The sequence below is a fragment of the Cetorhinus maximus genome, chromosome X (genome assembly GCF_964194155.1).
Source record: "Cetorhinus maximus chromosome X, sCetMax3.hap1.1, whole genome shotgun sequence".
Taxonomy (NCBI): Eukaryota; Metazoa; Chordata; class Chondrichthyes; order Lamniformes; family Cetorhinidae; genus Cetorhinus; species Cetorhinus maximus.
Genome location: NC_135917.1, coordinates 13,481,727 through 13,498,301, shown reverse-complemented (window position 1 = coordinate 13,498,301; position 16,575 = coordinate 13,481,727). Strand labels below are relative to the sequence as shown.

The 16,575-nt window shown below is 45.1% G+C and overlaps 1 protein-coding gene across 3 annotated transcripts in view; it reads right to left on the bottom strand.

Annotated features, from left to right (window-relative positions):
• The window catches only part of csad (cysteine sulfinic acid decarboxylase), a 119,187-nt gene extending 102,892 nt beyond the window's left edge, over positions 1–16,295 (bottom strand). Inside the window, exon 1 of one of the 3 annotated variants that reach the window (XM_078534524.1) lies at positions 16,050–16,295. In XM_078534524.1, coding sequence (XP_078390650.1) covers positions 16,050–16,080 — 31 coding nt within the window. In that variant the 5' untranslated portion in view covers positions 16,081–16,295. Of the gene's footprint in view, positions 1–15,203; positions 15,430–16,049 lie in introns of those variants that run through there. The other 2 variants (XM_078534523.1, XM_078534525.1) reach the window with 2 other exon arrangements.
• Between the last annotated feature and the right edge of the window lie 280 nt (positions 16,296–16,575).

The window sequence follows — 16,575 nt, the reverse complement described above, 5'->3', positions numbered from 1 at the left end:
GATCATAACACCTCCCTGGGGGCAGCACGCAATGATGTGCGCGTCTCGTACGGGTCCTGGTTGGTGGAACAAGCCTAAGAGAATATGAGGCAAGTGCATGAGGGCCAAGGTCCCTCCTGGATCACAAATGAGTGCTTGGCTTCTCCTTTACAAATGTGTAAATAGTATCACAGCCTGCTAAACTCATGGGTTTAATCCAAGTTTGTCCTGTTCAAGTTGGGTGCAAAATGGCTAAATGGACCATCATTGGACTCTTGTACCTACCAGTAGTGCCCACTGGACAGGAGGCTTTAGCTGTATACCGAGTGGTAAATATTGGATTAATAGAGGAGAAATGACATATGCGCTATCACGTCGATTATCTATTCATTGTGAACTTGGGGAAGTAAATGGCGGGGCCATGACTGGAGGGGTGCAATATGTGAAGGGAAATTGTGTGCCCCTACAAACTAGATGATCACCTGGAAGCCACATGCGGGCCACTCAAACGCAAGTATATTGTACAATGGAAGCAGAGAGAGCAGATTTAAAACCGACACTGCATATGTAGGAGAAGGGGAATACTGTATCACTACCATGGAAAGGGAGTACAGGTATGGGGGACGAGAGGTCATGTCCGATCCACAAATTGACCTTCTGTTTCAGCCCGAACATACCCGTGAGAATTGGGAATAGGGAATTGGCTGAATGTTTACTCTCACGGCTGCGAGGAAACGAAGGCTTGAGGGATCAAATGTGGCGATCGGTAAAACAGTTCGGTTATAATGTCCCAGGGCTTCCCAAACAATCGGTGGTACTAAGGGAGAGTTTTGCAAAATCCCAGAGGATATTTTTCCACCCGCAACAGCATCATCAGGATATCCGGAAGGCAACTGATGAAATTAAAATTGCCACTTGGTGGGAGGATCTAAGGGATTGGGGTTTAAATGCAGGTATCCATCCATGGATTAGGATTGGGTCACATGTTTTGATTGTTCTGCAATTATTGATAATTGTGTATCTGATGGTTAATTGTTGTACGCAATGTTGCCAAAATAAAAAGTATCAACCTCCAACTGCACAGGTCACAGAAGTGGAGCTACAACCATTGCATCAGGTACGAGTCCCGGAGTACATTGCTCTCAATGGGGTGTGGTGGTTGACTGGTGGACGATGTGGTATACATACATGGTATGTATTCTCAGTTTGCTGAAATGTGAAGTTGACATGATTTTCAGTGAGAAAAATTAGTCAAGCAGAGGTGGGGAAGCCCCTTTAGGCTTTTAAGAATACTATTGTGATTTGAATTTTTAAAAAAGGGGAGACTGTAAGCCAAAATGCTCATGACCCATCCCTCTCAACCTTTATTTATTTATTTTTTGGTTAAAGGTTAAATTTATTCACACATTAGAGTAACAACCTAAATATAACAGTTGATTTTATTCTTAGTGAAATGGACAACTGTGATGGTGTCATTTATTTGGTTGACACCCTGGTCCTTTTGTTCCAAGAGTTCTCAACCTTTATTGCCTAATTACTGCTCAAGCTTTATAATTGTACAATATTATAATTGACACACAGTAGCAGCAGTGGGTACCATCTACAAGGTGCACTGCAGGAACTCACCAAGCCTCCTTAGACAGCACCTTCCAAACCCATGACCACTACCGTCTAGAAGGACAAGGGCAGCAGATAGATGGGAACACCACCACCTGGAAGTTCCCCTCCAAGTCACTCACCATCCTGACTTGGAAATATATCGCCGTTCCTTCACTGTCGCTGGGTCAAAATCCTGGAACTCCCTCCCTAACAGCACTGTGGGTGTACCTACACCACATGGACTGCAGCGGTTCAAGAAGGCAGCTCACCACCACCTTCTCAAGGGCAATTAGGGATGGACAATAAATGCTGGCCTAGCCAGCAAAGCCCATGTCCCATGAATGAATGAAAATAATTGTATAAGGGTCTTTCTCTGAAAGATGTTCTTTGTATATGATTTTATGATTTGTGGAGGGGAGACAGAAAAACAAGAGACAGGTTGCCAGTAGTTTTAATGAGCTTTCAAAATTGACGTGTCTTGTGGACCATCATTTGTGTTTCTTGCATTCCAAGTGCGACAGTTGACCAATGAAATGCTGCATCCTGTTTCAAATAAATGGGAGCACTAATCATATGCAATGTTTGCAGTCTTAAGGAACCAGCGTTCCTGCTTGATTTAAATAGATGGGATCATTAAACTAATCATTGTCATGTAAATGTTTGTGGTCATGTTGTAATTGAATTGATGAGTGACCCTGTATGTGGGGCGGCTCCTACAAGGTCAAGCTAAGTGGAAGATGGAACTCAACTAATCCGTGATATGGGTCACACTACCAAAGCTGACCAGAAGCATCTGTAGATACGGACATGATTGATTTAAACTTTACAAAGTCTGTAGAACTTGTGAAAACAATTCTTTACTGAACTGAACAAACCTCATCGGCACATATTGACGCCAGAGGCTACAGCAAAGCGGGAGATCAGCTGAGGAGGAGACTGCACAGCCTCAGGTACCTCAGTCGGGCAGGAGTGATTTGGCTAAATCACTCAAAGATGCTGAGACACAGGGTGACACAAAGTCACCGACCAACGAAGTCTGCTCCCGCCCAAGGGTCACTCAGATTCAGGGTATTTGAGTGTAACCTTTGCACAAGCTCGTTCGCAATAAATATTCTCATACCTTTTGGAAACAAACAGAACCCGATCAGAGTGGGTCTCATCCATACTCGTCCAGGGGAAGGCTCTGAACTTAAAAGTAAGATTTTCACATCCTACAGTTACTCATTAGCTCCTATTCCTCATCACCATTTCTGCCTCCTATAAAAAGGAGTACAAGACAAGCGAGGGCATGTCCAAACTAGGCTGGGATACTAGTGAAGCATCTTGGCTCCGAGATGAGTTGTTGGGCAGGATATTGGAGGGTTCCTTGAGTCTGCCAAGCCATACAGCGAGGAATTAGCAGAGCAAGAGGGGGTTGGGGGTGGGGGGGGGGATTATTCTTTTTTTTCCTAAATCAAAACATTCAGAGCTTCAGCCCAAGTTATATTTGCACAAAGGTCAACTTAGGTTACCATGGTGACCACTTAAAGAGGAAGAGAAAGAAAAAGAAAAGCTTCAAAAAAAAAATAGCTGCCAGATGCGAGGTGAGACTTGCATTCTGCACAGTTGACTGCCACATCAACAAACTCTTCGGAGGTTCCTGGCAGGGGAGCAAGGCAGGGAGGACCTGTAGCAAGACACAGTCAGGCACTGTTCGTAGGTGCTGAGAGAAATCGATGACAGAACGTACAGGACTGTGCCCAATATTGCAGTATTTATTCTCACTGGGTGAAAGCACCACCACAGAAATCAAGAATATCGGTTTTAGAAATTCTAAAGATCTAACGGTCTCATTAACAGTCTGGCCTTGGGTAGACAAGGCCTAATAGTCAGGGTAAATGGGTCATTCTCAGGATGGCAAACTATAACAAGTGGAGTGCCATGGGGATCAGTGCTGGGGCCTCAACCATTGATGATCCATATTAATGACTTGGATGAAAGGATTGACTGTATCGGAGCCAAATTTGCTAAGGATACAAAGATAGGTAGGAAAGCAAGCTGTGAGGAAGATACAAAGGGATATGGATAGGATAAGCGAGTGGACAAAAAAAAGTTGGCAGGTGGAATAAAGTAATAACCTCGGTAGAGACCAGCAATGTGTTTAGTTTAAGAATCTGAAAACTCAGGTATGTACTAAAAGAATGAAGCCACAAGGTTCACGGTTGAGAACAAAATCAAGAAACAAGAATACTAATAACTACACTATCTGAAATAATGTCAGTTACGCTAAAGATATTGGCTCCGATCTTCCAGTGTCATAGCCAAGAAAATGCACTAGGGGACCCCTTGGAAGTCCCAACATACTGACTCCACGGGAATTGTCCGGTAAGTTTCAACTTCCGATGGGAAATTCCCCTGCTCCCTGGGAGCCTCCAAAAACGTCTCCAACTGAGTATGAGGGTTCCGAGTCACTTACCTGGATAGTTACACAGGAAATACTGGGCTGAAAAGAAAATCTAACTCCTGGGTAACTATACATCTGACACCCCCATCCCACCCCCGACTCCACACTGACCCCCCCCCCACCAATTCCCCCCAAACCTTCTAGCTCCACCCGCCACCCTCAACCTGACCTCACCACCCTATTCAGTTGGCATCCTACCTACCCTGCCACCCTACCCACTTACCTCACTCACATTCATTCACTAACACAGTGGAAAAGCTATATAAACGTCCCAAAGCTCTTCAGTGTGTTCGTGAATGAAGAGTTCAAGCTTTGCCAGAATATGGCCGCTCGTACCATAAACAGGGGGCGTGGCTTGGCTTCACCACAGACCCTGCGCTACGAGGAAAGGTTCAGAGAACAGGTTTGCTCCTCATTTCTGAAGAGGCCCAGTTCTAAAGTCCAGGAGAGAAAAGCAGAGCTCCACCACTGTGTATCAAAAAAAATAGGAGTGGAGTGGCAATGCAATGGTGATTGCCACCCCTCAGACAATTCAACCCTTTAAAAAGTATAATGAACACAATTACTTATAATCTAAACCAAACTTAACTCAAATTTTCTTCTACCCCCATTTGATTTAGGTCCCCAATAACTCAAGTCAGAAACTTATCAGAAATTGGAGATTAGCCACTTGGTCTGAGTACTATTTCAAAGATTCGTATAAGGGTCGAGATGTCTCGGGCCTTCTGCTTACTTCTGGCAATGCTGTCCCTTTAAATTTGCTCCAACCTTCCTGCTGTTGTAGGCTCCCTGCTCAACACAGGTGTCGTTCACGTCTTAAGTGCCACCTCTGGTTAGAATTCTCCTGGCTACAGTATTCTTTAGCTCAGGGGTCCTACCTGTAAGAAATATTTTCCCCTCTCTCAGTTTGGCTATCCCAGAAGTTCAACTCATGATTAGTAGAATTCTTCAGTTGTCAAGGTTTTATTTTTTAAAAAACCCTTTTAGCCAGCACAACGAATTTCAACTGAACTCTGCTGGAAAGAGATGTTCCCTGTGTTCTGGTAGTTATAAACTAACTGAACTCAAACTGCCTGCAAAACAGAACCATACCCAGGAATCTACTCACCCCTATAATTAACTGCTAGCTGACCCAGTTTTGATTGGTCATATGGCCAAGTTGCCTGGGAGATAAACAAACAGCCACTGGAAGACAGTTACTTTACCAGAAGTCCCCTTTCAGAGGAGTCCAGTTCTTAAAGGGACCATCACCCCCAACATAAAAATAGTGCTTTCCCCACCCCACAAAAGCACATGGGCCATCATAGTATAATGTCGGAAAATGAGAGGTTGTCCAATTGGCAGGAAGAATAGAAAAACAGAATATTATTTAAATGCAGAGACACCCAGAATGCTGCGGGGGATCAGGATGTTCTGGTACAAGAATCACAAAAAGTTAGCATGCAGGTACAGGTAGTAGTAATTAGAAAGGCAAATGGAATGTTGGCCTTTATTGCAAGGGGGGGATGGAATATAAAAGTAGGAGAGTCTTACTAAGACTGTACAGAATATTGGTGACACCACACCTACAGTACCCTGTATAGTTTTGGTCTCCTTACTTGAGGGACAGACTTGCATTGGAAGCAGTTCAGAGAAGGTTCACTCAGCTGATTCCTGGGATGAAGGGGTTTGTCTTATGAGGAAAGGTTGGGCAGGTTGGGCCTGTACTCATTGGAGTTTAGAAGAAATGAGAGGTGATCTTATTGAAACATAAGATTCTGAGGGGGCTTGACAGGGTGGATGTATCCTCTGGTGGGGTAATTTAGAACTGGGGGGCACAGTTTCAGAGTAAGGGGGTCTCCCATTTAAGACGGAGATGAGGAGGAATTTCTTCTCTTAAAGGGTCTAGTGTTAGGAATTCTCTTCCCCAGAAAACAATGGAGGCTGGGTCATTGAATATATTCAAGGCTGAGTTTGACAGATTTTTGATTGACAAGGGAATCAAGGATTGTGGGGGAAATGGGCAGGAAAGTGGAGTTAAGGCCACATCAGATCAGTCACGATGTTATAGAATGGCAGAGCAGGCTCGATGGGTCCGAATGACCTACTCCTGCTTCTAATTCTTGTGTTCATATTTTGACGCTTACAGGTAACAAAAGCAGAAATGTAATGTACAAGAGAACAGTAACAGACTTCAGGAGGACAGAAAATTGAAGAAGAAGTGGGCAGACACCTAGCTGTTAAAACTAAATGCAGGGGAGTGCAAAATGATACAGTTTGGTAGTAACGAGGAGACACAATCTAAACTAAATGGGAAAATTTTTAAAACAGGTACAGGAACAGTCCTGGGGGTGGATTTAGACAAATCTCCAAAGGGCAAGCTTGTTCAATAAAAGCACATAGAATCCTTGGTTTCATTAGAAAAAAGGAATAGAGTACACAAGCAAGGAAGATATATTAAGGCCGGGATTTTCCAGTCCCGGTCACCCGAAATCAACGGACCATTGGTTGGTCCGACAAATTTTGCATTCTAGCCGCAACGATTCCTGCTGCAGGCAGGACCATAAAATCCTGGCCTAAATCTTTATGGAACACTGATGAGGCCTCAACTGGAGCACTGGCTTTAATTCTGGGAACCGCACTGGAGTCAGGCTGACAAAGGGAGGGTGCAGAAGAAAGTGGAACGGTAGCAGGGATAACTCGGGGTTATTTCAAGAGACTGGAGAAGCTGGGGGTCGTAGGTTAAGGGGAGATTTGGTAGAGAAGGTGTTCAAGATCGTAAATGGTTTTGTTGGAGTAAAAGAGAGACATGGTCTCCAGTAACAGAAAGTTCAGTAACCAGGGGGCACAGATTTATGATGACTGACAATAGAACCAGAGACAACTTAAGCATACATTTCTTTTTTAAAATACAGGAAGTTGTGATTTAAAATACAATGCCAGAAAGACTGGTGGAAGCAGATTAAATAATAACTTTAGGAGAATTGGATAAATACTTGAAGGAAAAAAAAATGCAGGGCTGTGGAGTGGGGGTAATTGGATAATCTCTTTCAAAGAGCTGTCACAGACATGATGGGCCAAATGGCCCCCTCCTGTGCTTCTATGGTGTCTGTAATAGCCTCCAGTTCCACCACCTTCCCTCACATTCGCTCCAAGCTCATTATATCCTCAAGACTCTTGGCCCCTTAGCCCTCATCGTCACAAAAACGGTTTTTTCTTTCTGCAGTTTCCCTTTAAGGGGCTGCGTCTTAATTTGTCTATTAGTCTTTTTGGTTTTCATTAAGAGAGCCATCACCCCATCCTTGCTGGCCTACGTTAGATCTCAAAGCTGAGCAGGTAGGGTAAGCACCATATCTAGAATCAGCAAGTTTAGGCAGGATCTTAAATGGGTTAACCAATTTAAAAAAGAACGAAATAAAACCTCTGCAAATTGCAAGAACAGAAAGAAGAATCAAGTTTGAATAAATACAGGAACATGCAAAAAGCATGAGAAAAGTACAGCTACAGGAGGTCGAAGAGAATTGTTTAAAAACAAACTTGCAGCATTATAACAAGTGACTGGCAGCCGGCAGAGAGCTAAGAATGCAAACAAGCTGAACACAAGGGATGAGCTCAAGATAGTAAACATACTGAATGATTATTGCTTCTGGTCATGAGGTATGAGCAACGTACTCCCCAAAAACAAACCCAATTAACTCTGGAAAAAAAAAAGAGATAATAGTGTTAGGCATTTGAAAACATTTACCCCAGAGTTGAGACACGCTGGAGGAGGAGATTAGAGGGACAATCATTAACAGAGAGTCAATGGACAGTGGGGAGAGGCATGAGATGGCATGCTGCACTGGTTGAGATGCAGTTATGCAGTACTTGATCAATGCTGGGAACAAGCTAATGGCGTGCTCAGATTCAAAAAGGGAAATGAAAGAGAGACAATGGCAAATCTCAGAGTGTCTCTTCCATCTGGAGTAACCTCAAGGATTAACCACACATGAATAAGCCATTAACCAGCACTGAGTCAGAATGGAAACATCATGCTCGACCAACCTCCGCAAATTCTTTGAGGGAGTGACAACCCTAAAATGGACAATGGAGCGCCCGAGGCCTCCAGAATGCTTGGAACAAAGTTCCAAATGACTTCACTCCGTTTCTCTCTCCGCGGATGTTGCCGGACCTGCTTAGTTTTTCCAGCATTTTCTGTTTTTATTTTCACACGGAAGGCTGTTAAACTAAAAGTTGTAGGGGTTCTGAGTAAAGGGGGAAAGCAGTGAGTCAATCCCAGAGATTGATGTTAGGACCATTACTGTTTCTAACTGATAGATCCAGAAAAACTCAATGCAAATTAATCAAATTTTCAGACAATATCATACTAAATAGGCCACATGCATACTCCTTGACTGGTGTGGAAACAGCAAAGGATGAACCCGAGACACATCTTGGAGCCTCCATAAACTCAACACGTCCAACCAACTCAGATCAACAAAGGCAGCACTGTGCTGAAATACAGCACAAACTGTAAAATGCAAGTCAGAGGGTAACATGATCAAACTGCACAGAGCTCCACTCAGAACCACCTTGAGCAGTGTCCAGTTCAGTTTCTGTCCCACCTTGAGCACTGTGTCCAGTTCAGTTTCTGTCCCACCTTGAGCACTGTGTCCAGTTCTGTTTCAGTCCCACCTTGAACACTGTGTCCAGTTCTGTTTCAGACCCACCTTGAACACTGTGTCCAGTTCTGTTTCAGACCCACCTTGAACACTGTGTCCAGTTCTGTTTCAGTCCCACCTTGAGCACTGTGTCCAGTTCTGTTTCAGTCCCACCTTGAGCACCGTGTCCAGTTCTGTTTCAGACCCACCTTGAGCACTGTGTCCAGTTCTGTTTCAATCCCACCTTGAGCACTGTGTCCAGTTCTGTTTCAGTCCCACCTTGTGCACTGTGTCCAGTTCTGTTTCAGACCCACCTTGAGCACTGTGTCCAGTTCTGTTTCAGACCCACCTTGAGCAGTGCGTCCAGTTCTGTTTCTGTCCCACCTTGAGCACTGTGTCCAGTTCTGTTTCTGTCCCACCTTGAACACTGTGTCCAGTTCTGTTTCAGTCCCACCTTGAGCACTGTGTCCAGTTCTGTTTCAGTCCCACCTTGAGCACTGTGTCCAGTTCTGTTTCAGACCCACCTTGAGCACTGTGTCCAGTTCTGTTTCAGTCCCACCTTGCGCCTTTGCGGGAGGAGGGGTGGGAGTGGTGGGTGGGAGTGGTGGGGGCGATGGCAGCACAGTTTGAAATTAAAGGGTCTGACATTTATGACAGGGATGGCGAAGGAGTTTCTTCTCAGAGGGTCGTCAGTTTGTGGAAGGCACTTCCCTGGAAAGCAGTGGAGGCCGGATCATTTAATATATTCAAGGTGGAGGAAGGGAGGGGAGGACAATCAGATCAGCCATGATCTTATTGAATAGCAGAGCAGGTTCAAGGGGCCGAATGGCCTCCACCTGCTCCTATTTCTTATGTTCTTGTGAGCAGCAGGTCCAGTTCTGTTCAGACCCACCTTGAGCACCATAACTAGCTCTGGTCAATCAGACATTCTAGCGTTGGAGACAGTCAATATCTCAATATTAAATCACACAATCATCACAGCACAGAAGGAAGTCATTCAGCTTGTTTTATCAACATCATAGGGGTTACTGTTGACCAGAAACTGAACTGGACTAGCCATATAAATATTGTGCCTACAAGAGCAGTTCAGAGGCTCGGAATCCTGCAGTGAGTAACTCACCTCCTGACTCCCCAAAGCCTGTCCACCATCTACTAGGCATAAGTCAGGAGTGTGATGGAATACACCCCACTTGCCTGGATGAGTGCAGCTCCAACAACACTCACGAAGCTCAACACCATCCAGGACAAAGCAGCCCCACTTGATTGGCACCTCATCCACAAACTTTCACTCCCTCCACCACCGACACACAGTAGCAGCAGTGTGTACCATCTACAAGATGCACTGCAGGAACTCACCAAGGCTCCTTCGACAGCACCTTCCAAACCCATGACCACTACCGTCTAGAAGGACAAGGGAAGCAGACACATGGGAACACCACCACCTGGAAGTTCCCCTCCAAGCCACTCCCCATCCTGACTTGGAAATATATCGGCCGTTCCTTCACTGTCACTGGGACAAAATCCTGGAACTCCCTCCCTAACAGCACTGTGGGTGTACCTACACCACATGGACTGCAGTGATTCAAGAAGGCAGCTCACCACCACCTTCTCAAGGGGCAACTAGGAATGGACAATAAATGCTGGCCTTGCTTAGGAATCCGATTATTTCAAGAAACAATTGTAAGAAAAAGATAGCAAGCTTCAGCTCCAAGATCTTATTACCATTTTGGAGGAGAGTGGACTTTGGTCAGACTGAAAACAACACCAAAGGTTAATTGTTTCTGGCTCTTCCGCCCCCCCATTCATTAAACCAACAAACAAATTCACTTGGATGGGGAGGGAACCTGGCAAAGCTGCTCATAAAGTCAATCTTGGAACATCTCGATATGCCTGGATTTTCATGTTTGTTATTAATTGATTGTATTCGTGTAACTCCTGGGATGGATGCCAAGCTGAGAGATAGTCCTGGGTATGGAAAGGGGAGTCTGACCCAACCATTTTGTTCCTCTGTCTCCTTGTCTCTCCAGTTTCCATCTCGGGCGCTATGTCGCTCTCCTGGAGTTTCACTCTGTCAGTGTCTGCCACCTTCTTCCTTTCACACTTTCCCACCTCCCTCTCTCACTGGCGGAAGTTTGGAGACCTCAACCCTGCAGGAAATAAGGCAGCGGCGCCCGGAAAATGGTGGGGATTGACTTGCTGCCCAGTTCTTACTGTGGTCATCTCGATGTTCCCCAAGGCAGCACTCACGTGAGTCAGGTGGTAGGACCCTGTTAATACATGTAGAGTAAAGGGCTAACATCAAAGCGTACATGATGCTGATGTAATATGATGTCAGATCACATGATTGAGAAGTAAGAGAGGTCTGGAAGAAGGAGGAACCTCGTGTAGAGTTCCAAACGTATAAATACTCGCTGCAAATAAAAAGACAATGGACTCGAGCAACATACCTTTGAGAGATTAGACAATCCCCAAACCCTGTCCAAATCCACCCACCACAACAAAACATGGTGGCAGTGAGTGAAAGACGCAGCAAAGACTGAAAGAAGCTACAGTGCTGGCAAGAGAAGAGAACCTCGAAGGAAGGATAAAAGAAAAAAATTCCCAGTCTTACCAAGGCTTCAAAACATCGCGGGAGCAGCAGAGGCAAAGTGTGACACAGGCTCAGAGACCAGACAGCAGTGAGCACAGGCCCAAGACAGCACGCAGCGGTGGAGAAAGGGTCATAGGCAGGAACAATTCCAGGGCTCAGTAGAAGCATGGAATCCGCACAACCACTCCCAGAACTATTTCAGAGTGCAGAAAGCTCACAACGGGCCCAGAAGTGAGACAGCTGGAGCAAAAAGGTTCACAAAGTACAGAACTGCTTCAGGATTACATTAAAAAGACCAGAAAGACCAGGTCAGTACCCTATTTTATGCTGCAGGAACTATTGCTGACAATGTGATAGCAAGGCAGGGGGCTGATGAGACTTCAGCTTCTTATGAAAAAGTCATGCAACCTTTCAACTCTTATTTCAGCATCTGTCAGGACTTAATAATAGGGAGGACTAAACTTAACAGATGAAAACAATGGCCAGATGAAAGCATAGATTCCTTTACAGTGCTCATGGAATTTTAAAAGATGAGCTAATTCAGGAAAGGGTGACTGTAGGGGTGTTAGATGAAGCATTATCTCTTATAGACAAGGGAGGATTTAACGCTGGTGAAAGCAGTGTAGATCGCGAGACAAGCGGAACTTAGAAAACAGGTTTGGGTGTTTGTTTGCAGGGAAGGAGAGGTCCTGTGGAGAAGATTGAGCGAGACCATTCAATTCATAGGTCATAAAATGGAAAGCTTTCCAAAACAAGGAAAGACATACCAGCCACCATTTTAAAATGTCTCCGGAGTGGCAGGAACAAACCGCACAAGGTGGTAGAGTGCCACAACTGTGGAAAAATAGGCCATGACCTGTAAAAAGAGGGAGAAAATTTTAAACTAGAGCCATGGACAAGCAGCACAAGAACAAGGATTAAACTTCCTGGGGCCTGGGGGAGATAAATGACACTGAAAGCAAGTATTGGCTTGTTAAACCTGAAGTGGACGAACACCCCACAGAGTTTAAACTAGACACAGGAGCAGGGGTTTCTGTTTTATCAGATGAAGACAAATGGCTCAAACAGATTGCAATGCAAGCCTCATCCATTAAATCACAAGGTCCTTGGGGGGACTACACTAAAAGTGAAAGGCCAACTCATGGCAAAGCTGAAATATAAAGACCAAGAAATCCTCGAACCTCTCGTTATCATTCAAAATCAAGAATGCTCTCTACTAAGCAGAAAGGCATGCCTAAACCTGAAATTAATAAAGTGGATGAAGTCACTGATGAGAACTACAGCAATATATTCAGGAATGAATTTCCAACATTGTTTACAGGCCTAGGGATGTTAAAGACAGGGTACCATATCACCCTACAAACTGATGCTAAACCAATTTGCCTCGTTACACTGAGGAGAGACCCTCACCCACTCTTGGACAAAGTGAAGGGTGAAATTGAAAAGGTGCAGCAACAAGGGGTTATCTCACTGGTCACCATAGCAACAAAACGGTGTCAGGAATGGTTACAGGGTCCCAAAGCCAAATGGCTCTATAAGAACCTGCGAGGATTTAACTCAACTAAACAAACCAGGGGAACGTGAGATCCACCAGAGAGCTTCAGTGGATGGGAACCTTGCCAAATTAATCAATAGAACTTTATTTACCAAATTGGATATGAACAGTGGGTTTTGGCAGTTGCCTCTGGACAAATAATCCAGATTGCTGACCACATTTATAACGTCATTGGGTCATTATTGTTTCCATAGATTGCCCTTTGGAATAAGGAAATTTTCCAGAGAACAATGCCCTACAGTCTAGAAGGGATGGAAGGGGTAATATACCATATGGACAACATACTTATACATGGCAAAAACAGAATTACCTGGAAAAACTCAGCAGGTCTGGCAGCATCGGCGGAGAAGAAAAGAATTGACGTTTCGAGTCCTCATGACCCTTCAGCAGAACTGAGTAAAGTTAGGAGAGGGGTGAAATATAAGCTGGTTTAAGGTTGGGTGGAGGGGGGGGGGGGTAGAAGTTGGCGGAGGTGGGGTGGTTGTAGGGACAAGCAAGCAGTGATAGGAGCAGATAATCAAAAGATGTCACAGACAAAAGGAACAAAGAGGTGTTAAAGGTGGTGATATTATCTAAGAAAATGTGCTAATTAAGAATGGGACACTCAGGGTACAGCTCTAGTGGGGGTGGGGTGGAAAGACTGACAGGGTATTACAGTTATAGATTTAAAAATAATGGAAATAGGTGGGAAAAGAAAAATCTATATAAATTATTAGAAAAAACAAAAGGGAGGGGGAAGAAACGGGAAGGGGGTGGGGATGGGGGAGGGAGTTTAAGATCTAAAGTTGTTGAATTCAATATTCAACCCGGAAGGCTGTAAAGTGCCTAGTCGGAAGATGAGGTGCTGTTCCTCCAGTTTGCGTTGAGCTTCACTGGAACAATGCAGCAAGCCAAGGACAGACATGTGGGCAAGAGAGCAGGGTGGAGTGTTAAAATGGCAAGCGACAGGGAGGTTTGGGTCTTCCTTGCGGACAGACCGCAGGTGTTCTGCAAAGCGGTCGCCCAGTTTGCATTTGGTCTCTCCAATGTAGAGGAGACCGCATTGGGAGCAACGAATGCAGTAGACTAAGTTAGGGGAAATGCAAGTGAAATGCTGCTTCACTTGAAAGGAGTGTTTGGGCCCTTGGACGGTGAGGAGAGAGGAAGTGAAGGGGCAGGTGTTGCATCTTCTGCGTGGGCATGGGGAGGTGCCATAGGTGGGGGTTGAGGAGTAGGGGGTGATGGAGGAGTAGACCAGGGTGTCCCGGAGGGAATGATCCCTACGGAATGCCGCCGGGGGGGTGAAGGGAAGATGTGTTTGGTGGTGGCATCATGCTGGAGTTGGCGGAAAAAGTTTTTATACTTATACATGGCTCTGAGAGAAGAGTACAAAGAGCAGAGCTTACACAATGCAGGCCTGACATTGAATGAAAAATGTGAGTTCGCCAAACCGATAATCAAGTTTCTAGTTCACATGGTACAAGCCACTGGAATCACAGTTGACCCACAAAAAACAAAAGTGATCAGAGAATTTCCACAGCCCAGGAACATAACTCAGCTTCAAAATTCCTCAGGATGGTCAACCAAGTGGCCACGTTCCTGCCAAATTTAGCAGAGGTCAGTGAGCCCTGGAGACAGCTGCTGAGACAGGGTCAACAGTGATGCTGGAGTGTGGACCAGCAGAATTCTTTAGAAAGGATTAAACAATTTTTAATCTCTTCTGAAATCTTGGCACATTATGACCAAGAATTACCAGACATAGTCACAGCAGATGCATTGTTCACAGATCTGGGGTCAGTTTTATTTCAAGTGCAGAGAGATACAAGTGTAGACCAGTCTACTATACCTCTTGGCCATGAACAGAAACAGAACAATGATACACCACAATTAAAAAAGCACTGGCAGCAACATGAGTGTGCAAAACAATTCTCAGACAATGTGACTATAGGATTGCATTTCAAGTTTAAAACAGACCATAAGCCACTAGTTCCCCCTTCTGAACATGAAAGAAATTGTTAACATGCCGCCCAGAATCCAGCGGTTCAGATTAAGATTGATGAGGTACGATTCCATTGGAGAGTATGTTCCTTCACTGTTGAAGGGTCAAAATCCTGGAACTCCCTCCCTAACAGCACTGTGGGTGTACCTACACCACATGGACTGCAGCGGTTCAAGAAGGCAGCTCACCACCACCTTCTCAAGGGGCAATTAGGGATGGGTAATAAATGCTGGCCCAGCCAGTGAAGCCCCCATCCTGTGAATTAAAACATTTTTAAAATCTCTGCCAGCTCTCCAAATAAGCAATTCACCTCCTGCCATATTCCACTCTCCCTCACCCGTTGTGCTGCACAATTTCCTTTTCAGATAATAATCTAATTCTCTTTTGAATCTGTCTCCCCCACACACTCAGGCGGTGCGTTCCAGATCCTAACCACTCACTGCGTGAAAAAGTTTTTAATCTCTTCATTGTTCCTTTTGCCAATCACTAAATCTGTGTCCCTCTGGTTCTCGATCCTTCCACCAATGAGAACGGTTTCTCCTTATCTGCTCTTGTCCAGAACCCTCATGGTTTGTGAATAGAATCACAGCATTGTTACGGTGTAGGAGGCCATTCAGCCCATCTCGGTCCCAATTCTTCTATGAAATCTCCTCTCAACCTTTTCTCCAAGGAGAACACTCCAATCTGTCTACTTAACCGAGTGTTCCTGGAACCACTGTCAGGAATCTTCTCTGCACTCTCACCGTGTGAAAGAAACGCTTTAAACTGCATCGCTGCCTGGCTCCTAACCCCTGCATCGCTGCCTTGTCCGGGTGGGTGAAGCATCCACACTGGAAAGCGGAGGGTACAATCACAAACCCACTGCTACAACTTTTTCAATAGGGTTGGGGGTCGGAAAGATAGAAAAGGCTGAGATAGGCACTCCACCGGAATTAGAAAAAAAGAGTGGGAATGGGATTTTAAATCGTCTTAAAAAAAAACTACAGCAAAGAGTTTCAAAGCACTCAATTGCTGATAACTATTCCCATCCGAAGTCCTGAATTGGAGCCGAGGAGAGAGCGAATGTTGTGTGTGTGGGGTGGGGGTTGAAATCTCTCCATGTTATCCTCCAATCTCTCCACTTCTATAAAAACGTCCCTTTTTCACGTGACCAGAATCTGCGATCCCCCCTCGACAAACGCGAAACAATTGCAAACCATTCCACAACATTTATGCAAAGTTACAAAGATTGTGATTAGAACTGGAAATCCATCTGGAAAACGATTGAAACAAAGCACCGCGTTTACCTGGCCCCCTCTGCTCTTGGTTAGTTGCCATTGCGGAAGACGAATGTGTCTGTAAGTCACCAGTGATGTAAAAACGACAACATTCCCAGCAGTTTTTTTTTTGTTGCTTTTTATCTTCGCATTCTCTGGCGTCCGGAGACACTAGAGCTGCCGTGTCAGTTTCAGTGGTCAGTTGCACCCCACGTCAATTCCAATCCCGCCTCCACCAGCTCTCTCCCAATCAATACAGCCCGCTGGGCAAGCCCAATACAACTCAGCACCTGACCCCTCCACCGCCAGGAAGCAAACCCGCGAAAGGGTTCACTCATCGAGGGCAGATTGAAGTCAGGCAACTGCATTTGAATCACAAGCACAATAGCAGTGAATATCTGCACAGCAGACCCCAGAGAACAGAGCATTTCAGCTGGTCAGAAGCAATCAGATCCTATTGAACAGGTCTGAATCACAGAATCTTAACGGCACGGGAGGCCATTCGGCCCTTCGTGTCTGCACCGGCTCTCCAAATGAGCATTATGACCTAGTGCCA